At 47.9% G+C, this 20,824-nt stretch overlaps 2 protein-coding genes across 7 annotated transcripts in view; one reads left to right on the top strand and one right to left on the bottom strand.

Moving 5' to 3' along the window:
- The window catches only part of TGM2 (transglutaminase 2), an 88,243-nt gene extending 85,390 nt beyond the window's left edge, over positions 1-2,853 (top strand). For 4 of the 6 annotated variants that reach the window (XM_087959093.1, XM_087959092.1, XM_087959091.1 and 1 more), the window contains one exon: positions 1-2,853. This exon is cut by the window's left edge and continues 1,591 nt beyond it. The gene's annotated coding sequence lies outside the window, so the exon portion shown is untranslated. The other 2 variants (XR_015748403.1, XR_015748404.1) reach the window with 2 other exon arrangements.
- Positions 2,854-17,197: 14,344 nt separating this feature from the next.
- The window catches only part of RPRD1B (regulation of nuclear pre-mRNA domain containing 1B), a 50,074-nt gene continuing 46,447 nt past the window's right edge, over positions 17,198-20,824 (bottom strand). The window contains exon 7 of the mRNA XM_087959097.1: positions 17,198-17,680. Coding sequence (XP_087815223.1) covers positions 17,531-17,680 — 150 coding nt within the window. The 3' untranslated portion in view covers positions 17,198-17,530. The remainder of the gene's footprint in view (positions 17,681-20,824) is intronic.

Here is a 20,824-nt window from a genome sequence, read left to right as displayed (position 1 = left end):
TCTACAATAGCTCAGGAATAGAACCGGAGAAGAAAAGGGCTAGGAAGCAGAGCATCAATGAACCACGGCTGGAGAGCATGTCAACCAAGGGTCTTCAAACTTGGCAGCTTTAAGGCTTGTGGACTTCAACTCCCAGAATTCCCAAGCTAACATGACTGGAGGAGGAATTCTGGGAATTGAAGTCCACAAGCCTTAAAGCTATCAAGTTTGAACACCCCTGACCTAAACCTTCATCAAACTGCCTATCAGAAAGTATTTTTGAAAGAAGGAAGGTGTTGCATCGTCCGTCCACTGACCCACCGAGGGGGTCCCTTTCTCTAAAAGCACCAAATGTGATCAGAAAAGTGCTGCAGGTGGACCACAAGCCCATGATGGCTTGCAGAAGAGTGCTGTGATGACCCCGGGGCGTGACACAAAAATAATCAAGTGACAAAAATAGTATAAAGTTCCTTTAATGCTTCCAACTTGGCCCCAATGTCCAATTATCCTCAGCTGGAAATCAAACCCTTAAAGAAAACAGTTTACAGAGGAAGTAAATGCAGTCCGCACCCAAAGTTAAATTCGAAATAAAAAAAACCCAACACAAACCACACTGAAGGAATTACTGCAGCAGGCAAGGATGATTAATTCCACCAGATAATGCAGAAACCACAGTTGGGAGGAAGCCAAAACACAGATAAGCTCTGACAAGAATAATGCACGCTTTGTTTCCAGCACTGGGCCATGCACAGTTTGTCCTTTTAAACAGTCCTCCCAGCTGCAGCCCATGAAGGGGATCAGGGCCCTTCCTCCCCCATAGGCCACTCCGCTCACATTTCTCTCTTATCCTCTCCTCCCTGCGTGCCCTAGGATGAAGAGGGGGTGGTCCTGGGTCTTCCTCTGAATGCCCATCCAGCCTGTGCCCCTTCCCCAGTTTCCTCCACAGCCACCAGAGCCACACTCCCACCCCCTGTCGGCTATTCCTCCTCTCCCTCAGAGTCCGACTCCAACAGGGGCATGACAAGTGCCTTCAGAGAGAAGCCAGCATCAGCTTGTTGGCTGTTGGTCAACCCTGCCTTGACTACCTCCAGAGTTTTATCGAAAGAAACATCTTGAAGAGGGATGGATTTCAACTCCCAGAATCCCGCCTGGAGCCTCTGCGAACCACGTTCCCCAAGCAAATGTGGTTAGAGCAATGTTTCTCAACCTTGGCCACCTTGGGGATGGGGTGGACTTCAACTCCCAGCATTCCCCTTCCAGCAAATCCCGGGCGCAGAATTCCACTCATCAAATGACCAAGTTTGAAAAGGGCTGGGTTGGAGAGAGAGCTGGATCCCGGGGACCTACTGGACTCCAGCGGCCATGCTGGAAGGGGAACGTGGAACATGAGAAGGCGACGGAAAAAGGGTACAGATGTGGAAAGGAAGACTGCCTCCCAGCACACTCCCAAACCAAGATCAGGCTGGCTTTTTCGGGGAGCCGATAGTCACTTGCCTAAGGTGTGGCTGACCATGAATGCCTGCTGTTTGGGCTCCTGTGCTTCTCCAGCTGTGTTACTAGTTCTGAGTCAACCCAGCATGTTTTGGCTTCCTTATCGAGGAAGGTGCTTGGCAACCATTCAGCAACACTCCCAGAGATGGGCAAGACAAGCACAAATGATGGGTGGGTGGGTGGGTGGATGAACGAACAGGCAGAGATGGTCAGGGATGGGTGGCCAACTCAGAAAAACCAGTTGAGAAGATCCAGACCAGCCTTTTCCCAGCTCTGGTGGTCTACAGGATGAGTACAAGAGGTCAGGGACTGTTGGCCAGCTAAGAAGGACCACTTGAGAAGATCCAGGCCAGTTTTTCCCAGCTCTGGTGGTCTACGGGATGAGTACAAGAGGTCAGGGACTGTTGGCCAACTAAGGACCACTTGAGAAGATCCAGACCAGCTTTTCCCAGCTCTGGTGGTCTACAGGATGAGTACAAGAGGTCAGGGACTGTTGGCCAACTAAGAAGGACCACTTGAGAAGATCCAGGCCAGTTTTTCCCAGCTCTGGTGGTCTACAGGATGAATACAAGAGGTCAGGGACTGTTGGCCAACTAAGGACCACTTGAGAAGATCCAGACCAGCTTTTCCCAGCTCTGGTGGTCTACAGGATGAGTACAAGAGGTCAGGGACTGTTGGCCAACTAAGAAGGACCACTTGAGAAGATCCAGACCAGCTTTTCCCAGCTCTGGTGGTCTACAGGATGAGTACAAGAGGTCAGGGACAGTTGGCCAACTAAAGACCACTTGAGAAGATCCAGACCAGCCTTTTCCCAGCTCTGGTGGTCTACAGGATGAATACAAGAGGTCAGGGACAGTTGGCCAACTAAGGAGGACCACTTGGGAAGCCTTTTCTAGCTGTGGTGGTCTACAGCCATTCTTATGGGCTGGATTGGGGGAGAATGAGCCCAGCCCAGGCCAGCTGGAATGTATCAAGTGGGGGAAGAACCTCTGTGCCTCTACCTCTTCCAAGCTTCCAGGGAACGTGATGTCCCTTCTTTTTGGGGGGTTGTTAGAGCCCAACCATGTTCCCTTTTGACCTGAACCCGGGTGCTTTTTGCAGAGCAAGCTTGGCGGAGGCTTCCAAGTCCCTTGGCTGCTGCCCAGTCCCACCCTGCTTAGAACATATTTGCAAACCCAACCTGACAACCTCCCCAAACGCACTTAGAGTGGTGAGAGGCAGATTTTTGTTTATAAGCCATCCAAAGTTTTCTAATCTTGTCAGATGTTTACTTGCACTGCAATTCTTCTGGGGCTTTGCAATTGCCTTTGCAAATGACGGAGAGCTGATGGGAATTTATTTTGCAATCACTCAATAAAAAAGTTTTTATTTTTCACCTGACAATGGTTTAGGTTCCTTTTGTTCAGCCAATTGTTCAGCCAAGTCCCATGACCCCAAGTAGGTCACATCTGTAGCACTAGAAGGGAGGTGGGTGTGCAGGGTGGAGAAGGAGAAGAAGGACGATGACAAGGACTATGAGGTCCTTGGTGGTCTCTGAGCTTCGTTGTTTTCTTGGAGATATTTCACAACCCAACTAGGTGATAGATTCACTGCACCTAACGAAACATGCAAGGAAACCACCAAGCTCAGAGGATCCCAAGGAGCCCACAGACCTCCTCTTCTTCCTCCTCCTCACCACACCTGACTCCCATCTGAAGATGTTCCCTAGTTGGGCCATGAAATGTCTGCATGAAAAGGACCAAGCTCAGAGACCACCAAGGACCCCACACTTCCTCCTCCTCCTCTTCCTCCCCTCTCCTCCTCCACATACCCCACTCCCATCTAGCACTGAAGATGTTCCCTAGTTGGGCCATGAAACCTGTGCCAGAAAACCAGCAAGCTCAGAGAGCATCAAGGATCTAACACTCCTCCTCCCCTCTTCCTCCTCCTCCTCTTCCTCTTCCTTCTCCTCCTCCACACATCCCACTCCCATCTATCACCGATGATGTTCCTAGTTGGGTCATGAAACCTGCAAGAAAGCCAGCAAGCTCACAGAGCATCAAGGAACTAAACTCCTCCTCCTCCTCCTCCTTTCCACACGCACCCTGCCTTCTAGCACCGATGATGTTCCCTAGTTGGGTCATGAAACCTGTGCAAGGAAACAATCCTGCTCAGAGAGCATCAAGGACCCCACAATCCTCCTCCTCCTCCTCTCTCCAAACCCCACTCCCTTTTAATACTGATGATGTCACCTCATTAGATAATGAAACGTCTGCAAGAAAATAAGAAAGCTGGGAGATCATCAAGGACCCCACCGTTAAACCTTGGCCTTCTGGGTGTTTTTGATCTGGAGGATACAGAGAGGGAATAGTAAAACTTGGTGGGTTTTCCTAACCTGCTGACAAATTCAATTCAGTTTTGCCCCGGTTGGTTTGTCTGGAAAGAGCAGCTCCTCCTGTTAATTCTTGCTTTAATCAAGGTTATAAGACCCAACTAGATGGTTGACCTCTGTTCCTCTCCCAAAAGCCTCTGCAGGGGTTGGGGAGGGGGCACCAATTCCAGTCTAGGTGGACAGAGGAGAAGGCTCCTATTTCAGCAACTGGAAGCTGTTGGAAAAACTCCTCCGCTCTGCCAAGACTCTGAGCCAGTTTGAAGGAGGGAATGGAGGGAGGGGGCTGTTCTCTGGAGGCATCCTGATGACTGGCCATGCAAAAAGAGAGGGGAACCTGAGCTGTGGTTGGGAGAAGGCAGGGCGCTCAGCCCAGTCCCAGGCACCCCCAGGATGTTCTTTTAAAAAAATATGTTGAGACTCTGGAAAGAGTGCAGAGAAGAGCAACTAAGAGGAATAGAATAGAATAAGAATAAGAATAGAATTAGAATTAGAATTAGAATTAGAATTAGAATTAGAATTAGAATAGAGTAGAATAAGAATAGAATAGAATAAGAATAGAATAGAATAAGAATGGAATAGAATAGAATTAGAATAGAATTAGAATTAGAATAGAATAGAATTAGAATAGAAAAAGGATAGAATAGAATAGAACAGAACAGAATAGAATTAGAATAGAATAAGAATAGAATAGAATAGAATTAGAATTAATTAGAATTAGAATTAGAATTAGAATTAGAATTAGAATAGAACAGAACAGAATTAGAATAGAATAGAATAGAATTAGAATAGAATAGAATAAGAATAGAATAAGAATAGAATAGAATAGAATAGAACAGAATAGAACAGAATAGAACAGAATAGAATTAGAATAGAATAGAATAGAATAGAATAGAATAGAATAGAATAGAATAGAATAGAATAGAACTAGAATAGAATTAGGACTAGAACTAGAATTAGAATAGAATAGAATAGAATAGAATAGAATTAGAATAGAATAGAATAGAATAGAATAGAATAGAATAGAATAGAATAGAATAGAATAGAATAGAATAGAATTCTTTATTGGCCAAGTGTAATTGGGCACACAAGGAATTTGACTTTGGTGCAAATGCTCCAAATAAAATACATTCATCAAGAATCATTTAGGGGACTGGAGGCTAAAACATACGAAGAACGGTTGCAGGTACTGGGCCTGGCTAGTCTAGGGAAGAGAAGGACCAGGGGAGACAGGAAAGCATCTTCCAGTATTTGAGGGGCTGCCATAGAGAGGAGGAAGGGGTCAAGATATTTTCCAAAGCACCGGAAGGCCAGACAAGGAACAATGGATGGAAACTGAACAAGGAGAGATTCAACCTGGAAATAAGGAGGAATTCCCTGATAGTGAGAATAATTAATCAGTGAAACAATTGCCTTCAGAAGTTGTGGATGCTCCATCACTGGAAGTTTTCAAGAAGAGATCAGACAACTGTTTGTCCAAGGTAGTATGACATCTTCTGCTTGGGCGCGGGGTTGGGCTAGAAGACCTCCATGGTCTTTCCCAACTCTGTTATTCAGCGGAATCTCTTGTCTCCAGAAGTCGTGGTTGCTCCATCAGTGGAGATTCTTAAGAAGAGCCTGGACAGCCAGTCCAGCCATAGCAAAGGGTCTCCCTGCCTGAGCCGAGGGTTGGACTAGAAGACCTCCAGGGTCCCTTCCGACTCTACCATTCTGTCCTGGTGTGCCAAGCCCCCGAGGGCAGGGCAATAAAGAAGTGAATGGGTGGAATCGCATTAAAGGAGAGATCCAGTCTGGAAAGGAGGAGGAATTTCTGGATTATTAATCAGTGGATTGACCGGCCTCCTGGAATTGTGGCTGCCCCCTCACTGGAGGTTTTCAAGAAGAGACTGGACCGCCATTTGCCTGGAAAGGTAGAGGGGTCCCTGGCTTGGACTCTCTCGGATGAGCGATCCGGTTTGCCATCCCAGAACTCAAAGGGATCAATCCTGGCTGCAGAGGTTGGGTCCGTCCCTCCATCTCTCCTCTCCTGCTGGCCACTTTTGCTGGAGGGGAGGGCGGCAACTGGCAGCGGGCACCCTTGGGCTCTCAAGGGGTTGCAGGAAGAAGAGAATTGGGGACAACCCATCTGCCACCCGACCCCATGCTACACATTGGTGCCTCTTCATCCCTCCTGTCTCCCTTCCTCTCTCACTCCCTTCCCCCTCCCTCCCTTTCTCTCTCCCTCTCCTCCCCTTCTCTCCCTCTCTCCTTCTCCCTTTCTTTCTCTCTCCTCCTCCGTTTTTCTCTCTCTCCCACTCCTCCCTCTTTCGCTTCCTCTTTCCTTCTCCCTTTCTTTCTCTCTCCTCCTCCGTTTCTTTCTCTCTCTCCCTCTCCTCCCCTTCTCTCCCTCTTTCCTTCTCCCTCTTTCTCTCCTCCTCCGTTTCTTTCTCTCTCTCCCACTCCTCCCTCTTTCTCTTCCTCTTTCCTTCTCCCTTTCTTTCTCTCTCCTCCTCCGTTTCTTTCTCTCTCCCTCTCTTCCCCCTTCTCTCCCTTTCTTTCCTCCTCCTTCTTTCTCTCTCTCCTCCTCTTTCTTTCTGTCTCTCCCTCCTCCTCCCCCTCTTCTCTCTCTCTTTCCCTTTCTCTCTCTCCCTTTCTCTCTCCCTCTCCCTTTCTTCCTCTCTCCTTTCTCTTCTCCTTCTGCTCTTTTCTTTCCTCTCTCCCCTCCTCCCTGTTTCTTTCTCTCTCCCCCACTCCTCCCTCTTTCTCTCTCTCTCTTTTATTTTATTTTATTTATTTATTTTATTTTGTCAATCGATTGTTAGATAACAGGTATAAGTATAAACATGGCTATGAATACATGAAATGGATATGAATAAAAAGAAACAATAGGACAGGGACGGTAGGCACGATTGGTGTGTTTATGCACGCCCCCTACAGACCTCTTAGGAAAGGAGTGAGGTCAATAGTAGACAGTCTAAGGTTAAAGTTTTTGGGGTTTGGGGAAGAAACCACAGAGTCAGGTAGAGTATTCCAGACATTGACCCCTCTGTTATTGCTGAAGTCGTATTTCCTGCAGTCAAGTTTGGTGCGGTTAACCTTGAGTTTGTATCTATTGTTTGCTCTTGTGTTGTTGTGGTTGAAGCTGAAGTATTGATTAGCAGGTAGGACATTGCAATGTATGATTTCTTTCCTTCTCTTTTTCTATTTCTCTCTCTCCCCTTCCCTCCATTTCTCTTTCTGTCCCTCTCCTGCCTCCCTCCCTTTCCCTTCTCTCTTTCTCTCCCTCTTTCCTCCTTGCTCTCTCTCTCTCTTTCTCTCTGTCTCTCCCTGGCTATTTTCTTATCTGAAATTCAGTTGGCTGTGTTTCGAGCACTCAGAGGAACTCTTGGCCTGGCTCCTATCAAGCTGGAAGGAAAAGCTGCACCCCCTTCTTCAGATAAAGAAGGTTAATTTAGACCTCCTATCTTTGCTGGGAAGCTATTTTTTTAAGGGTGCCACTTAGAAAATAAAACTCTGCAAATTCCAGTCGACCAGGAGCAAATGGGTAGGAATCATTTGGTTCAAGTTGGTTTGTTGCCCTGAAACCCCTTTATCCAGGCTCTGGGCCCGGGTTCCCCCGGGGGAACATGCTGGGGGTTACAGCTTGCTACTAGAAGTTGTGGGTACTCCAACACTGAAAGTTTTTAAGAAGAGATTGGATAACCATTTGTCTGAAATGGTATAAGGTCTCTTGGTTGAGCAGGGGGCTGGAGTAGAAGACCTCCAAGGTCCCAGCTCTGTTATTCTATTCTGTTCTGTTCTGTTCTGTTCTGTTCTGTTCTATTCTATTCTATTCTATTCTATTCTATTCTATTCATCTCTATTCTATTCTACTCTACTCTACTCTATTCATCTCTATTCTATTCTATTCTATTCTACTCTACTCTAATCTAATCTAATCTTATTCTATTCTATTCTATTCTATTCTATTCTATTCCATTCCTATTCCCTATTCTGTTCTGTTCTGTTCTGTTCTATTCTATTGTATTCATCTCTATTCTATTCTATTCTATTCTATTCTAATTCTATTCTATTCTATTCTATTCTATTCTATTCTATTCTATTCTATTCTATTATTTCTATTTCTATTTCTATTCTATTCTAATTCCTATTCTATTCTATTTCTATTCTATTCTATTCTATTCTATTCTATTCTATTCTATTCTATTCTATTCTATTCTATTTCTATTCTATTCTAATTCCTATTCTATTTCTATTCTATTCTATTCTATTCTATTCTATTCTATTCTATTCTATTCTATTCTATTCTATTCTATTCTATTCTATTCCTATTCTATTCTATTCTATTCTATTTCCTATTCTATTCTATTCTATTCATCTCTATTCCTATTCCTATTCCTGTTCTATCCTATCCTATCCTACTCTACTCTGCTGTGAGAAAGAAATTGCTTGCATGATCCTCCTTCCAAGGGGGCTGACCATTGCCTTGGCTAGCTGCTGCCCTCTGGCCACTGGCCCAACCAAATTCACCCTTTGCAAGTTGTCCTGTCTGAATCACAACAGGTGGGGGCTTCACCCTTGCACCACCACCCCCTCTCGTCCTGGCGCTTACATCCACCAATCAAGGCAGCAATTCACATCTGCAGGACCCGCCCTTATCACACTGCAGCGACTTCTTCAGAGGTCCACCCAGGTGGCCCATTTCCTGGCTGTGACTCTTCCTTGGAGGGGAAGCTCTCTAAAGAGATGATCGTGAGACATATATGAATGTAGGGGAGTCCCTGGTGCTCCCTGAGCTTGGCTGTTTTCTTGCAGGCATTTTATGACCCAACTAAGGAACATCATCAGTGCTAGGAGGGAGGGAGGGAGGGAGGAGGAGGAGGAAGAAGATGATGATGATTGTGGGGTCCCTGGTGCTTTCTGGGCTTGGCTGCTTTCTTGCAGATGTTTTATGGTCTAACTAGGGAACATCATCAGTGCTAGAAGAAAGGTAGGTTGGTAGTGGTGGTGATGATGGAGGAGGAGGAGGAGGAGGAGAAGGAGGAGGAGGAGTACTGTGATGTCCTTGATGCTCACTGAACTTGGTGGTTTTCTTGAAGACATTTCATGACCCTAACTAAGGAACATCATCAGTACTAGAAGGGAATGGGGTTTGCAGAGACGAGGAGCACAGTGAGGTCCTTGGTGCTCTCTGAGCTTGGTTTTCTTCTTGAGACCTTTTATGACCCAACTAGTCAACATCATCAGTGCTAGTCTTCCTCTTCCTCCTTTCTGCAACCCCCCCACCTTCCTTCCAGCACTGATGATGATCCCTAATTGGGTAACTGAACATCTGCAAGGGGATAAAAAAAAAAAACAAGCTCAGAGAGCACCAAGGACACCACCACAGCCGTCCTCCTCCTCTCCCCACTTTACAAACCGCCTCCCTTCTAGCACTGATGATGTTGCCTTGTTGGGTCATAAAACATCTGCAACCAAACTCAGAGAATATGGAAGGCTCCGTAGGTCAACACTGAGCTACAAATATTCTCTTCTTTTTGGTCCATATTTGCGCTCCTCTTGCTTTGGGATAGCACAGGAAGGTCTGTGCTGGGTCAGCCTGACCCTCCCTGCCTCCCCATAAATTATCCCGACATTCTTCACCTCCTTTCCATTGGAACAACTCCTCCTCCTCCTCCTCCTCCTCCTCTTCAGTGCTGGGTGGCTGGACCTGGAGCTTTTTGGCCCAGCTTCTGCCTTGCCTCTTCAAAGCCAAGGGAGTGAGGTGGGGAGTGGAAAAATCCCACTGGGCAAGATTTCCTGGACCCACCAGCTCGCCTGGCCCACTTCTCGTTCATGCTTTTGAACCTCGTCAGGCGGACACCATCAAAGCCCCCTTTGGAGCTGGCAGGAAGAGAAAGGAACCAGAATAAGAGAATAACAGAGTTGGAAGGGACCTTGGAGGTCTTCTAGTCCAGCCCCTTGCTCAGGCAGAAGACCCACACAAGAAGAGTTCTCCGCTCTACTTGTTGCAGAAGACCTTATGCCACCAGACTTGGAAATTCTAGACCTAGAAAAGCTAGAACTAGGCCGTCTTCGGTCCGATCTAAGTATAGTATATAAAATCATACATTGCAATGTCCTACCTGTCAATCAATACTTCAGCTTCAACCATAACAATACAAGAGCAAACAATAGATACAAACTCAAGGTAAACCGCACCAAACTCGATTGCAGGAAATACGATTTCAGCAATAACAGAGGGGTTAATGTCTGGAATACTCTACCCGACTCTGTGGTTTCTTCCCCAAACCCCAAAAACTTTAACCTTAGACTGTCTACTATTGACCTCACCCCTTTCCTAAGAAGCCTGTAGGGGGCGTGCATAAGCGCACCAATGTGCCTACCGTCCCTGTCCTATTGTTTCTTTTATTTTTCTTATATGTATCCATGTATTCATAACTATGTTTTTACTTATAGCTATTATCTTGTAAGCAATTGACAAACCAAATAAAATAAAAATAAATAAAACACACAAAGATGTTCAATTTTTCATGCAACTGATGTGTGTGTGTGTGTGTGTGTGTTTGTGTGTGTTAGGTGGCACATTTATATTGGCTATCTAAGCAGTTAGTTAGGTGGAGGATGACAGCTGTCAGTTGCAAAGCCAGCGACATGTGCCTTGGACTGGGGCAAGAAAGCAGCGTGTCTAGGAATTGCCACTGGCAATAGGGGAAGCCAGGTTCACCTAACGACCATGATTCACTGAAGGACTGCAGCGATTGGCTTAACCATGTGGCAAACACGGTCGTAATATGGGATGCAATTCACTTAGCAACTGTCTTGCTTAGCAACAGAAATTTTGGCCTTGATTGCGAGGACCTCAGGACGACCTGTGTTTTCCGATGATGTCATGGCAATCCGCGGTGGGATTCTGTGGGCGTAGCGTGGGTGGGCGTAGCTTGGTGGGCGTGGCAGGGGAAGGTTAGTACAAAGTCCCCATTCCCTCCCCACCCCACTAACTTGTCATCTGGTTGGGAGTTGGGGGGTGATTTCACCCCCACCCCAGATTTTGTTCTATCGTACTTTATTAATTGATTTGATTCTTTTTGTTCTTTTTGTATTGTTTTTTTATTTTTATTTTTTGTTTTAAATATGGTTTCACATTGTGTAAGCCGCCTCGAGTTGCCCTGCACAAATAGGCGGCAATCTAAATTAAATCAATCAATCAACAAACAAACCTGCTTTCCAGCTCCGTTCTCCTGTGCAGGGCAACCAAAGGAGACCCAGCCAATCAGCTGGGACTCAATGGGAGGCAGAGAAGAGATGGGGTTGGCAGGGGCAGTCAGAGGTGGGATTGGCCGGTTCTCTGAACTGATCAAAATTTCTGCTACCGGTTTTCCAGAACCGGTCCGAACCGGCTGAATTCACCGCCTCTGATGCCGGTGACGTGGGACTCAAATCATCTGCAGGGTTTCCATGTCCAGATAGGGGCTGTATAGCCTGGGAGCCCTTTGGACCCACAAGCATTGTAGGGAGGCCCTCTGCTAAGCATCAACCAGCCGGCTTCATCTGTATTTGAAGGGCTTTGAATGTGTTTCCTTCTGCCCAAAAAAGGATCCTCGGATCGGTTTATAATCTGGGATTGAACACTGGATTGGTTTGCATGTAGAGTTTCCTGAGAAATAGGCACAGCACTTAGACTTATATACCGATTCATAGTGCTTTACAGCCCTCTCTATGTGGTTTACAGGAGCTGAGTTGCCTTTTGCAGACGTTTCATGACCCAACTAGGGAACATCATCAGTGCTAGAAGTGAATGGGGTTTACAGGGAGGAGGAGGAGGAGGAGGAGGAGGAGAATTGTGGGGTCCTTGGTGCCCTCTGAGCTTGGCTGTTTCCTTGCAGATGTTTCATGACCCAACTAGGGAACATCATCAATGCTAGAAGAGAATGGGGATTTACACTGGTGATGTTCCTTAGTTTGGGTAATGAAATGTCTGCCAAAAAAATAAAAAAATAAAAAGCCAAGCTCAGAGAGCCCCAAGCCCCCCTCATTTCAGCTCTGAGCTACGGACATTCCCCTTCAGAGTGAGTTGGCTGGGTTTCCTCCACAAAGCCACTGAGGAGGGTTTCCAAGCCAGATTGGCTTGGCTGCAGACAACGTGGTCAGCCAAAGAGGGTTTTTGTACAGTCCCACACCCGCTATCTGTGTTTGTACAGGGCCACAGGGACCTCAAAGACAAAAAACCAAGTGAGAACAGGTAGCAGAGAAAAGGGTGGGGTGGGGGAGGGAATGCCAAACCAGCCCCCAGCCCCAATTCTTAATGAGCAGTTCCAGAATGTGGCACCCAACTAGCTGATGACCAAACCAGTTTTAGCTCTGTGCTAAACGCCATTTTGCATCTGTGTTTTTATTGTTTTATTACCATATTGTGAACCAATTAAGAGAGATGGGAGATGTAGAAAAGTTAATCAATCAATAAAAATAAATATGATGAGGGGTAGATAGATCAGATAGATGATAGACAGATATAGATGATAGATTGATAAGATGACAGATAGATGAGACAGACAAATCTATCAGATATAGACGGATAGATAAGATAAATGACATATAGATGACAGATACCCTGTTTCCTTGAAAATAAGACCCAACTGGAAAGTAATCCCTAGCATGATTTTCCAAGATGCTCCTAATAATAAGCCCCAGTTAAGATTGCCAGCCAGATGGATGCATTTGGAGCTGTATCTCCTCCAAAATAAGATTTAACTGAAAAATAAGCCCTAATGCGTCTTTTGGAGCAAAAATTAATATAAGACCCGGTCTTATTTTCGGGGAAACATGGTAGATCTATCAGATAGATGATAGATAGATAGATAGATAGATAGATAGATAGATAGATAGATAGATAGATAGATAGATAGATAGATAGATAGATAGATAGATATTGTAGACATGAAGATAGATAGATAGATAGATAGATAGATAGATAGATAGATAGATAGATAGATAGATAGACAGATATAAATGATAGATTGACAGATGATAGGTAGAGATACATGGAAGACACCGATGATAAAATAGATGATTGATAGATAGACAGAGAGACACAAATAAATCTGCTGTAGGAAGCTGGAACGGGGATCAAATAGGATCTGTTTCTGCTTTGCAATGGGCAGGCCATGGTTTCAGTCTCATGTAATTTTGTCTCAAAGAAATTTTTTTTAATGAAACCTACAATACAGGTAGTCCTTGACTTATAACAGTTCATTTAGCGACCACTCAAAGTCACAACGGCACTTGAAAAGATGATCTGGCACCGTTTTACGACCAATGCTGCATCCCCCTGGTCGTGGGATCAAAGTTCGACGCTTGGCAAATGACTCGCATTTATGATGGCCGCAGTGTCCTGGGGTCACGTCACCCCCCCCGGCGACCTTCTGACAAGCTTTACAACCGTACGACTGACTGAACAATGGGGGCGATTCACTTAACCACCGTGGCAAGGACGGTCGTAAAATGGAGCAAAAAATTCACTTCACAAATGTCCCGCTTGGCAAGAAAAATGCCGGGCTCCATTGTGGCGGTAAGCCAAGGAACCAACGTCAGAAATGGATGAAAGAAAACACGGCCATCAAATACCTGGGGGGGGTGTGTGTGCAAGGAAAAGCAGCTTTGGGACAGCGGTTGTTGAGCGAGTCAATCATGCGCCTCATTGAACGACTGCAACACGTAGTGGGCAGGCTCCATTATGGTCGCATGTCGAGGAGTACCTGTATTGGCCCATCTCCCATTGGTCTAAATGCTCTCAACGGGCCACCCAAAAGCTGGATTTCAACGTTTAGATCAGGGCTGTCCAACCTTGGGAACTGGTGGACTTCAACTCCCAGAATTCCCCCGTCAGTCTCTTCTTAAAAGCCTCCAGTGTTGGAGCGCCCACAGCTTCTGGTGGCAAGCAGTTCCACTGGTTGATTGTCCTCACCATTAGGAAGTTTCTCCTCCTTATTTCCAGGTTGAATCTCTCCTGGATCAGTTTCCATCCATTATTCCTTGTCTGGCCTTCAAAGGTGCTTTCGGAGAATCGCTTGACCCCCCCCCCCTTCCTCATCTCTGTCGCAGCCTCTCAAATATTGGAAGACGTCTATCCTGTCTTCCCTAATCCTGCTCTTCATCAGACTAGATATACCCAATTTAATTCAGTTCAGAATAGAGCTGGAAGGGACCTTGGAGGTCTTCTAGTCCAGCCCCCTGGCTCAAGCAGGAGACCCTATAATAGTGATGCCGAACCTTTTCGTTGTGGTGTGCCGAAAGCATGTGTGTGTTATAGAGGCATGCACGTGTGCCGGCACCCACAATGCAATGTGCTCTCTCCCCCGCACATGTGTGCGCAACACCCCCGCACCTCCTTACCTGCACTGCGCAGGCACCTGCGCCTCCCAGCTGATTTTGGGCCTGTTTTGAGGCCTTTTTCGCCCTCCTGGAGGCTTGAGGGAAGCCTCTGCAGCCTTGGGAGGCTGAAAAACGGGCCTGCCGGAAATACCGGAAGTGCTCGTTTTCAGCTTCCGGAGGGCCTCTGGAGCCCGGGGGAGGCCATTTTCGCCCTCCCAGGAGTTCGAGGAAAGCCTCTGGGAGGCCAAAAACAGCCCAAAAATCAGCTGGCCTGCATGTGCAGCGTAGGTAAGTTTGCACACGGGCCCTAGGTTCGCTATCACAGCCCTACACCATTTCAGACAAGTGACTGTCCAGATTCCTCTTAAAAACCTCCAGTGGATATGAAGCATCCACAACTTCTGGTGGCAAGCTGTTCCACTGGTTAATTGTCCTCACTGTTAAGAAGTTCCTCCTTACTTCCAGGTTGCTTCTCCCCTTGATCAGTTTCCACCCATTGCTTCTTGTCCTGCCTTCAGGGGTTTTGGAGAATAGCTCGACCATCTCTCCTTTGTAGTAGCTCCTTAAATCTCGGAAGACTACTATCATGTCCTTCGCTTCGTTACTAGAGATACCTCCTTTCCTGCCACCGTTCTTCTTCTATTTTCTCCTCCAGGTCTTTCATCTTTAGTTGCTCCTCTCTGCACTCTTTCCAGAGTCTCAGTATCTTTTTTTATATCGTGGCGACCAAAACTGGATGCCGGATTCCAAGTGTGGCCTTTCTAAAGCATCATAAAGTGGTCTTAACACTCAAACGTGATCTTGATTCTATGCCTCGATTGACTCCCTCTTCTTTGGGGCAGCCCCTCAGATGCTATCCTGTCACCCCAAATCCTTCATTTCACTAGACTAGCCAGGCCCAGTTCTTCCTCCAGTCCCTTAATCATCTTCGGGGTTTCTTCTCTTCCCTTCTGGCGCTTTGGAGAATAAATTGACTCCCTTTCTTCTTTGGGGCAGCTCATTCTATGTTGTATCTATATTATTTTAGGGATATTTCTCTTTTTCTTCTTTTAAGTAGAGCAGAGATTTTGTCCCTAAGTTGCTCTTTTTTCCAAAAGGACCTGGACTTTCTTGGAGGGGTTTTCCTCCTTCGTCTTTGAAGACATTTCTCTTCTCCCTTAAGAAGCTCCTTCAGAATCGAAGAAGCTGGTTGGTTGAGAAGGGAAACATTTTCCAAGAAAACATCAAGAAAGTCCATTTGCCTTTTGGGGGGGGGAGGGAACCTTTATAATGGGTGGACTTCAACTCCCAAAATCTGGACCATCTTGGGAATTGAAGTCCACCCATTTTAACTGGCAGGGAATTCTGGGAGTTGAAGTCCACAGGTCTCTGAAGTTGCCAAAGTTGAATATATTCTTCCTTTAGATTCTGAAAACTTATTATTGCTTCGTCTCCGGGGTCCCTTCGGCTCCAGGAGGGGGGGAAAAAAGGAGGCAAGGAAGCGGCTTCTTGCCCACCGAATGACACCCGCTTTATTCAAAAATATATTTATGAGACATTTCAGAATATACCGCAGCTAAAAGGACAGCCTGTCCCTCTAAATCTCTAAATCGATTCATGTACAGGTTTAAGAAAATGCCTCATGGGGGGGGGACGGATCAGATCGGAGCCCAAAGACCACACACAGTGCAGGGGTTGTGAGGGGGGGAAGGGGTCTTCGTCACAGGTCCCGCTCGACCAACTTGGAAACAAGGTGGATTTCAATGCCTGGGAAACCAAGGATGGAACCGTCTGGGGTGGTTGGAAGTGGGAATGCTGTGATTCAGACGTGCTCGGTTGAACACCCGTGTGCACAAAGGGGGGCTCTTCACTGCTGTGGGGGGTCTACGAAGGGGATCAGCCCCACTTGCTTCCAGACTCGAAAGACCACTGGAAGTTGTGCCTTCTCCACCTGGGACTGCCAGGCGTTCGGGGCCACGTCTGCCAAACTGGGCTGAGCTGACGTAGAATGTGGGGACTCGCGCCCAAACCAGCCACCCGAGAAAGGAATATTTTTTTGGGGGAATCTGGGCACCAAGCAGAAAGCTCAACCCTTCCATGTAAAGAGAGCAAAGGGTTTCGATCTCCTAAAGCAGTGATCCCCAACCTTTTTATGCCGCGCCCGGTACCGGCATCAGCTGGGCGTCACCATCTTTTTGATGAAAAGTGCTTTTTCATCAAAAAGATGGCGGCGCCAGCAAACCAGCTGCCCGGTAGGACTTGTTCCGCGGACCGGTACCGGTCCGCGGACCGGTGGTTGGGGACCCCTGTCCTAAAGCAAGGGTTGATCTCCAACCTGGGCCACCCTGAGGACCGGTGAACTTCCAACTCCCAGAATTCCCCAGCCAGCCGTGCCTAGTTTTTTTTTGTTTTTTTCCGGCCACTCCCAAGAGCGGAGAGATCGCAGAAGAGGAAAGGATGGCAAGAGAGTAAGCAGGCCGCAAGGGGCCCAGGCATGAGAAGCGATGCATGAGTGCCGGGGAATATTGGGAGTTGAAGTCCACGAGTCTTTTAAAGTTTGGAGACCCCCCAATCTGTAGAGCAGGGGAGATGCTTCACTGAAGCCCGTCGATGTGAACCTGACGCACTTACCCCAGTTTCATGCCGTGGAAGGAGAGAGCTGTGAAAGTGAGGGAGGGGGAACAGGAGGGGCTTTTGCTGACACACACACGCACGCACACACATAGGAGTCCCAGGGCTGAAAGCAGGGGAAGGGGCCACTCGAGCTGATCTGGGGGAAGGGGGCAGGTAGGTGATCCAGGGGTCCCAGGGAAGAGGGGAAGAAAGCCCCCGGGGCAGATCCGTCAAGCAGCTACCTCTGCCATTCCTGACTCACAGGTTTCATCCCCAACCCCCAAATCGCCACTGACCCACCCCTCAAAACAATCCAGTTTGGGGGTTGGTTGGTTTGGTTGGGTGTGTGTTTTTTTTTTTTTTGTCAAATACAGGAAAATAAAAAATAAAAATTAAAACCAACACGGAACTCAAAAGAAAAATAATAATAAAAAAAAATCTTCGAAGCCTCTGGGCGACTGGCCGGAAAGTGGCCAGAATTTCCCCCGGAAAGGACGCCGTCAGCCCCGCCTCTTTCCCCCAAAACAAGAGGCGGTGCCTTTGGTGCCCGCCTTCCTCCCCCTCGGTCACCCAACTGGGCCACAGCCCCGGGTGGAGGTGGGCGCACGCGGCGGGATCGCTGCCCGGCCCTTCCGGGCTGACGCTGCCTGCGAGGATCCCTCATCCTGGAACCGGTGCTGGGGCAGGTGGGCAGGCCAGGCAGACCCTTCTCACTCCCCCCCTTTCCCTCCCACCCCCCCGTTTTGTGTCCTAGTCAGTAGAGAAAAGGTCCCCGGCCGAGGGGAGAGGCGCCAGCCCGCCTGTGACGTTGGGCAGCAGCGACAGGTCTGGCAGGCTTTGGATGTGAGACTTCAGCTCCTTGCGCACCTGGGTGACCCGGGCCAGTTTCTGCTTGTACTCCTGCAAGGGGGGAGAGGGGGGGGGGAGAAAAGAGGATATGCATGCATTTACTTATTTATTTTGTCACATTTCTGAACTTTGTGTTCTGACCAAGGATTATGGAGACACTAACAGACCCAAACCCTTTGTTCTTTATTTCAACAGACATTCACAGCCTGTAATGAGTCCCAAAATAGTTTGTAAAAAGTCCCGTGGAAGTCTGGCAAAGTCATTCGGGATATAAGGCTGATCAGCACCCACCTTTATCTCCCCTGAAATACTGCCAACGACTAAATTTCCAATTAGTTATACGAGGCCAAATGGTGCACAAATTCAACACGGAGCTTCAGGTTTCAAACCGACCAGTACGAACAAAGTTGCTTCCTGCAAAGGCTCCTGTCCCTTTGCTGCTCCTTTGTGTCTTATGGGAGGGGCAATCACCTCCAAGCCTTCCTCCCGAGTCGCCCCTTTTGTCTCAGCTGCTCTTGCCGCCTGGCAGCTCTGAGCACACATGTGCTGGGAACAGGCTCCCCTTGTTCCTCTGCCTCGCTGCTGCCAGATTCTGGAGGCTCTGGAGTCAGCACGTAACTCCCAGCATGTCCCCACAGGCTGTCGGCGGAGCACAACACTTTGGTGGAAGTTCTGAACTGCCCATCTCCCTCAAAAAAGGGACCAGAGATGGGATTCAAAAATCCCAGCAACCGGTTCCCTACCCAGTTGCTGGGTGGGCGTGGCCATGGTGGGAATGGCCTACCAGTACCTCCGGCTTGGCCGTTTTTTGCCTTCCCCAGAGTCTGGAGGCTTCCCTCGGGCCTCTGGGAGGGCAAAAATAGCCTCCCCCGGGCTCCGGAGGCCAGGGAGCTCTGATCTGTGCTCTTAGCACAGCTGTGGGGATGCAAGAGGAGAGATGGGACAGCCGCAAAAGATGTACACGAGCAATCCCTCCAGAAGAGAGAGAAACAGAGGAGAGAGAAGGAAGGAAGGAAGGAAGGAAGGAAGGGAAGGAAGGAAGGAAGGAAGGAAGGAAGGAAGGAAGGAAGGAAGGAAGGAAAGAAAGAAAGAAAGAAAGAAAGAAAGAAAGAAAGAAAGATGTATGGGAGAGAAGGAAGGAAGGAAATAAGAAAGAAAGAGAAGAAATGGAAGGAAAGGAAGAAGAAAGAAAGAAAGAAAGAAAGAAGAAAGAAAGAAAGAAAGAAAGAAAGAAAGAAAGAAAGAAAGAAAGAAAGAAAGAAAGAAAGAAAGAAAGAAAGAAAGAAAGAGTAAGGGAGAGAGTAAGGAAGGAAGACAGGAAGGAAGGAAGACTGGAAGGAAGGAAGGAAAAGAAAAAAGAGGGAGAGAGCAAGGGAGAGGAAGGAAGGAAGATGGATGGCAGAAGGAAGGAAAATAAAGAAAGGAAGAGGGAGGGAGGAAAAAAGAAAGGAAGAGAAGACAAGAGGGAGGGAGGAAGCAAGTGAGAGAGGAAGGAAGATAGATGGCTGAAGGAAGAAAAACAAAGGAAGAAAAAATGAAAGGAAGGAAGGAAAAGAAAGAAAGAAAGAATGAAAGAAAGAAAGGATCATTTGTTTTAAATTTAGCAACAGATGTTTAGGAGAGAGGGGGGATGGGGGGGGGGGGTTGGCAAGTGGTGGGGGGGGGGGGGGGGGGGGGGGGGGGGGGGGGGGGGGGGGGGGGGGGGGGGGGGGGTGTGTTGGGGTTGGTGTTGGGGGGGGGAGGGGGGGGGGGTTAAAGGGGGGGGGGGGGGGGGGGGGGGGGGGGGGGGGGGGGGGGGGGGGGGGGGGGGGGGGGGGGGGGGGGGGGGGGGGGGGGGGGCAAAGCAATGAATAACTAATAAAGTAGGGTGATATAAAGTGGTTGCTTTTGTGAAATAAATGTCTCTAAGAAGCATTTATCCCTCAGACACATACACACACACACACAGGCTTCCTGTGGGCTAAAATGCAGGTCTATTAATGGCAGCTCTGGAGCTATTTCTAGCCCTTGTGGCCGAAGGAGCCCCCAAGTCATCTGCCCGGTTCTATTTTGGCTGTGGCAGGGAGTCAGGGAGGCGGCAAAGGCAGGGAAGGCAACGCCAGCGGTTCAGAGCCAATGTTTCCCAACACACACACACACACACACACACACACACACACACTCGCCAGCCCTTTCTGCACGTCTGTCCCAAAGGCCCTGGACTTGGCGTGAGGCCAGTGGGCAGAAAATAGCAGGAATGAGTTAAGAGTCGAAGCGGGACTTTTATTTGGGATGGAGGAACCTCTCCGGAGATTCTCCATCAGCCGGGACACGGGTGTCCCAAAGGTGCCTTTTATTTATTTTTATTTATTTTACTGCAAAAGGCAACTGGATTTTGTTTTTGTTGGGTTTTTTTTTCTTGGAAAACGAGAAGCTTCAGAACTGAAGAAGCTTTTTGGATGAGAAGTGAAACCTCTTCAGTCTGAAGAAAACTGAGTTGCCTTTTTTTGGGGGGGGGAATGCCCCCCCCCCCCATTCTCTGAACATCCTGGTGGTGGGAGAAAAGGATGATGCAGCTGAGATGACACAAGGTTCGCTATCTGAAATGGGCTTTCTAGACATCACCCATGTCCCATAGCCAAGATGGAGGCTGCCCTGAAAGAGGGAGGGGAGAAAAGAAAGGAGGCAGAGAGGAAGGAAGGAAGGAAGGGAGGGAGGGAGGAAGGAAGGGAGGGAGGAAGGAAGGAAGGAAGGAAGGAAGGAAGGGAGGGAGGGAGGAAGGAAGGGAGAGAGAGGTGAAGGAAGAGGGAAAAGTAACAGATAATCAGAGTTGGAAGGGACCTTGTAGGTCATCTAGTCCAACCCCCTGGCCAAGCGGGAGACCCTACACCATTCCTGACAGATGGCAGTCCAGTCTCTTCTTGAAAGCCTCAAACGATGAACTTCCGAAGGCAACTTCTGTTCCATCGGTTGACTGTTCTCACTGTCAGAAAATTCCTCTTTATTTCCAGGTTGAATCTCCCCTGGATCAGTTTCCATCCATTCTTCCTTGTCTGGCCTTCAGGTGCCTTGGAGAATAGCTTGACCCGCCTTCCTCCTCTCTGGGGCAGCCCCTCAAATATTGGAAGGCTGCTCTCCTGTCTCCCCTGGTCCTTCTCTCTTCCCTAGACTAGCCAGGCCCAGTTCCTTCTTTATATATTTTAGTCTCCAATCCCC

The sequence above is a fragment of the Notechis scutatus genome, chromosome 3 (assembly GCF_049901735.1).
Source record: "Notechis scutatus isolate UNSWTSFEM ecotype Mainland chromosome 3, rNotScu1.2, whole genome shotgun sequence".
Taxonomy (NCBI): domain Eukaryota; kingdom Metazoa; phylum Chordata; class Lepidosauria; order Squamata; family Elapidae; genus Notechis; species Notechis scutatus.
This window is presented reverse-complemented; position numbering and strand designations above follow the sequence as displayed.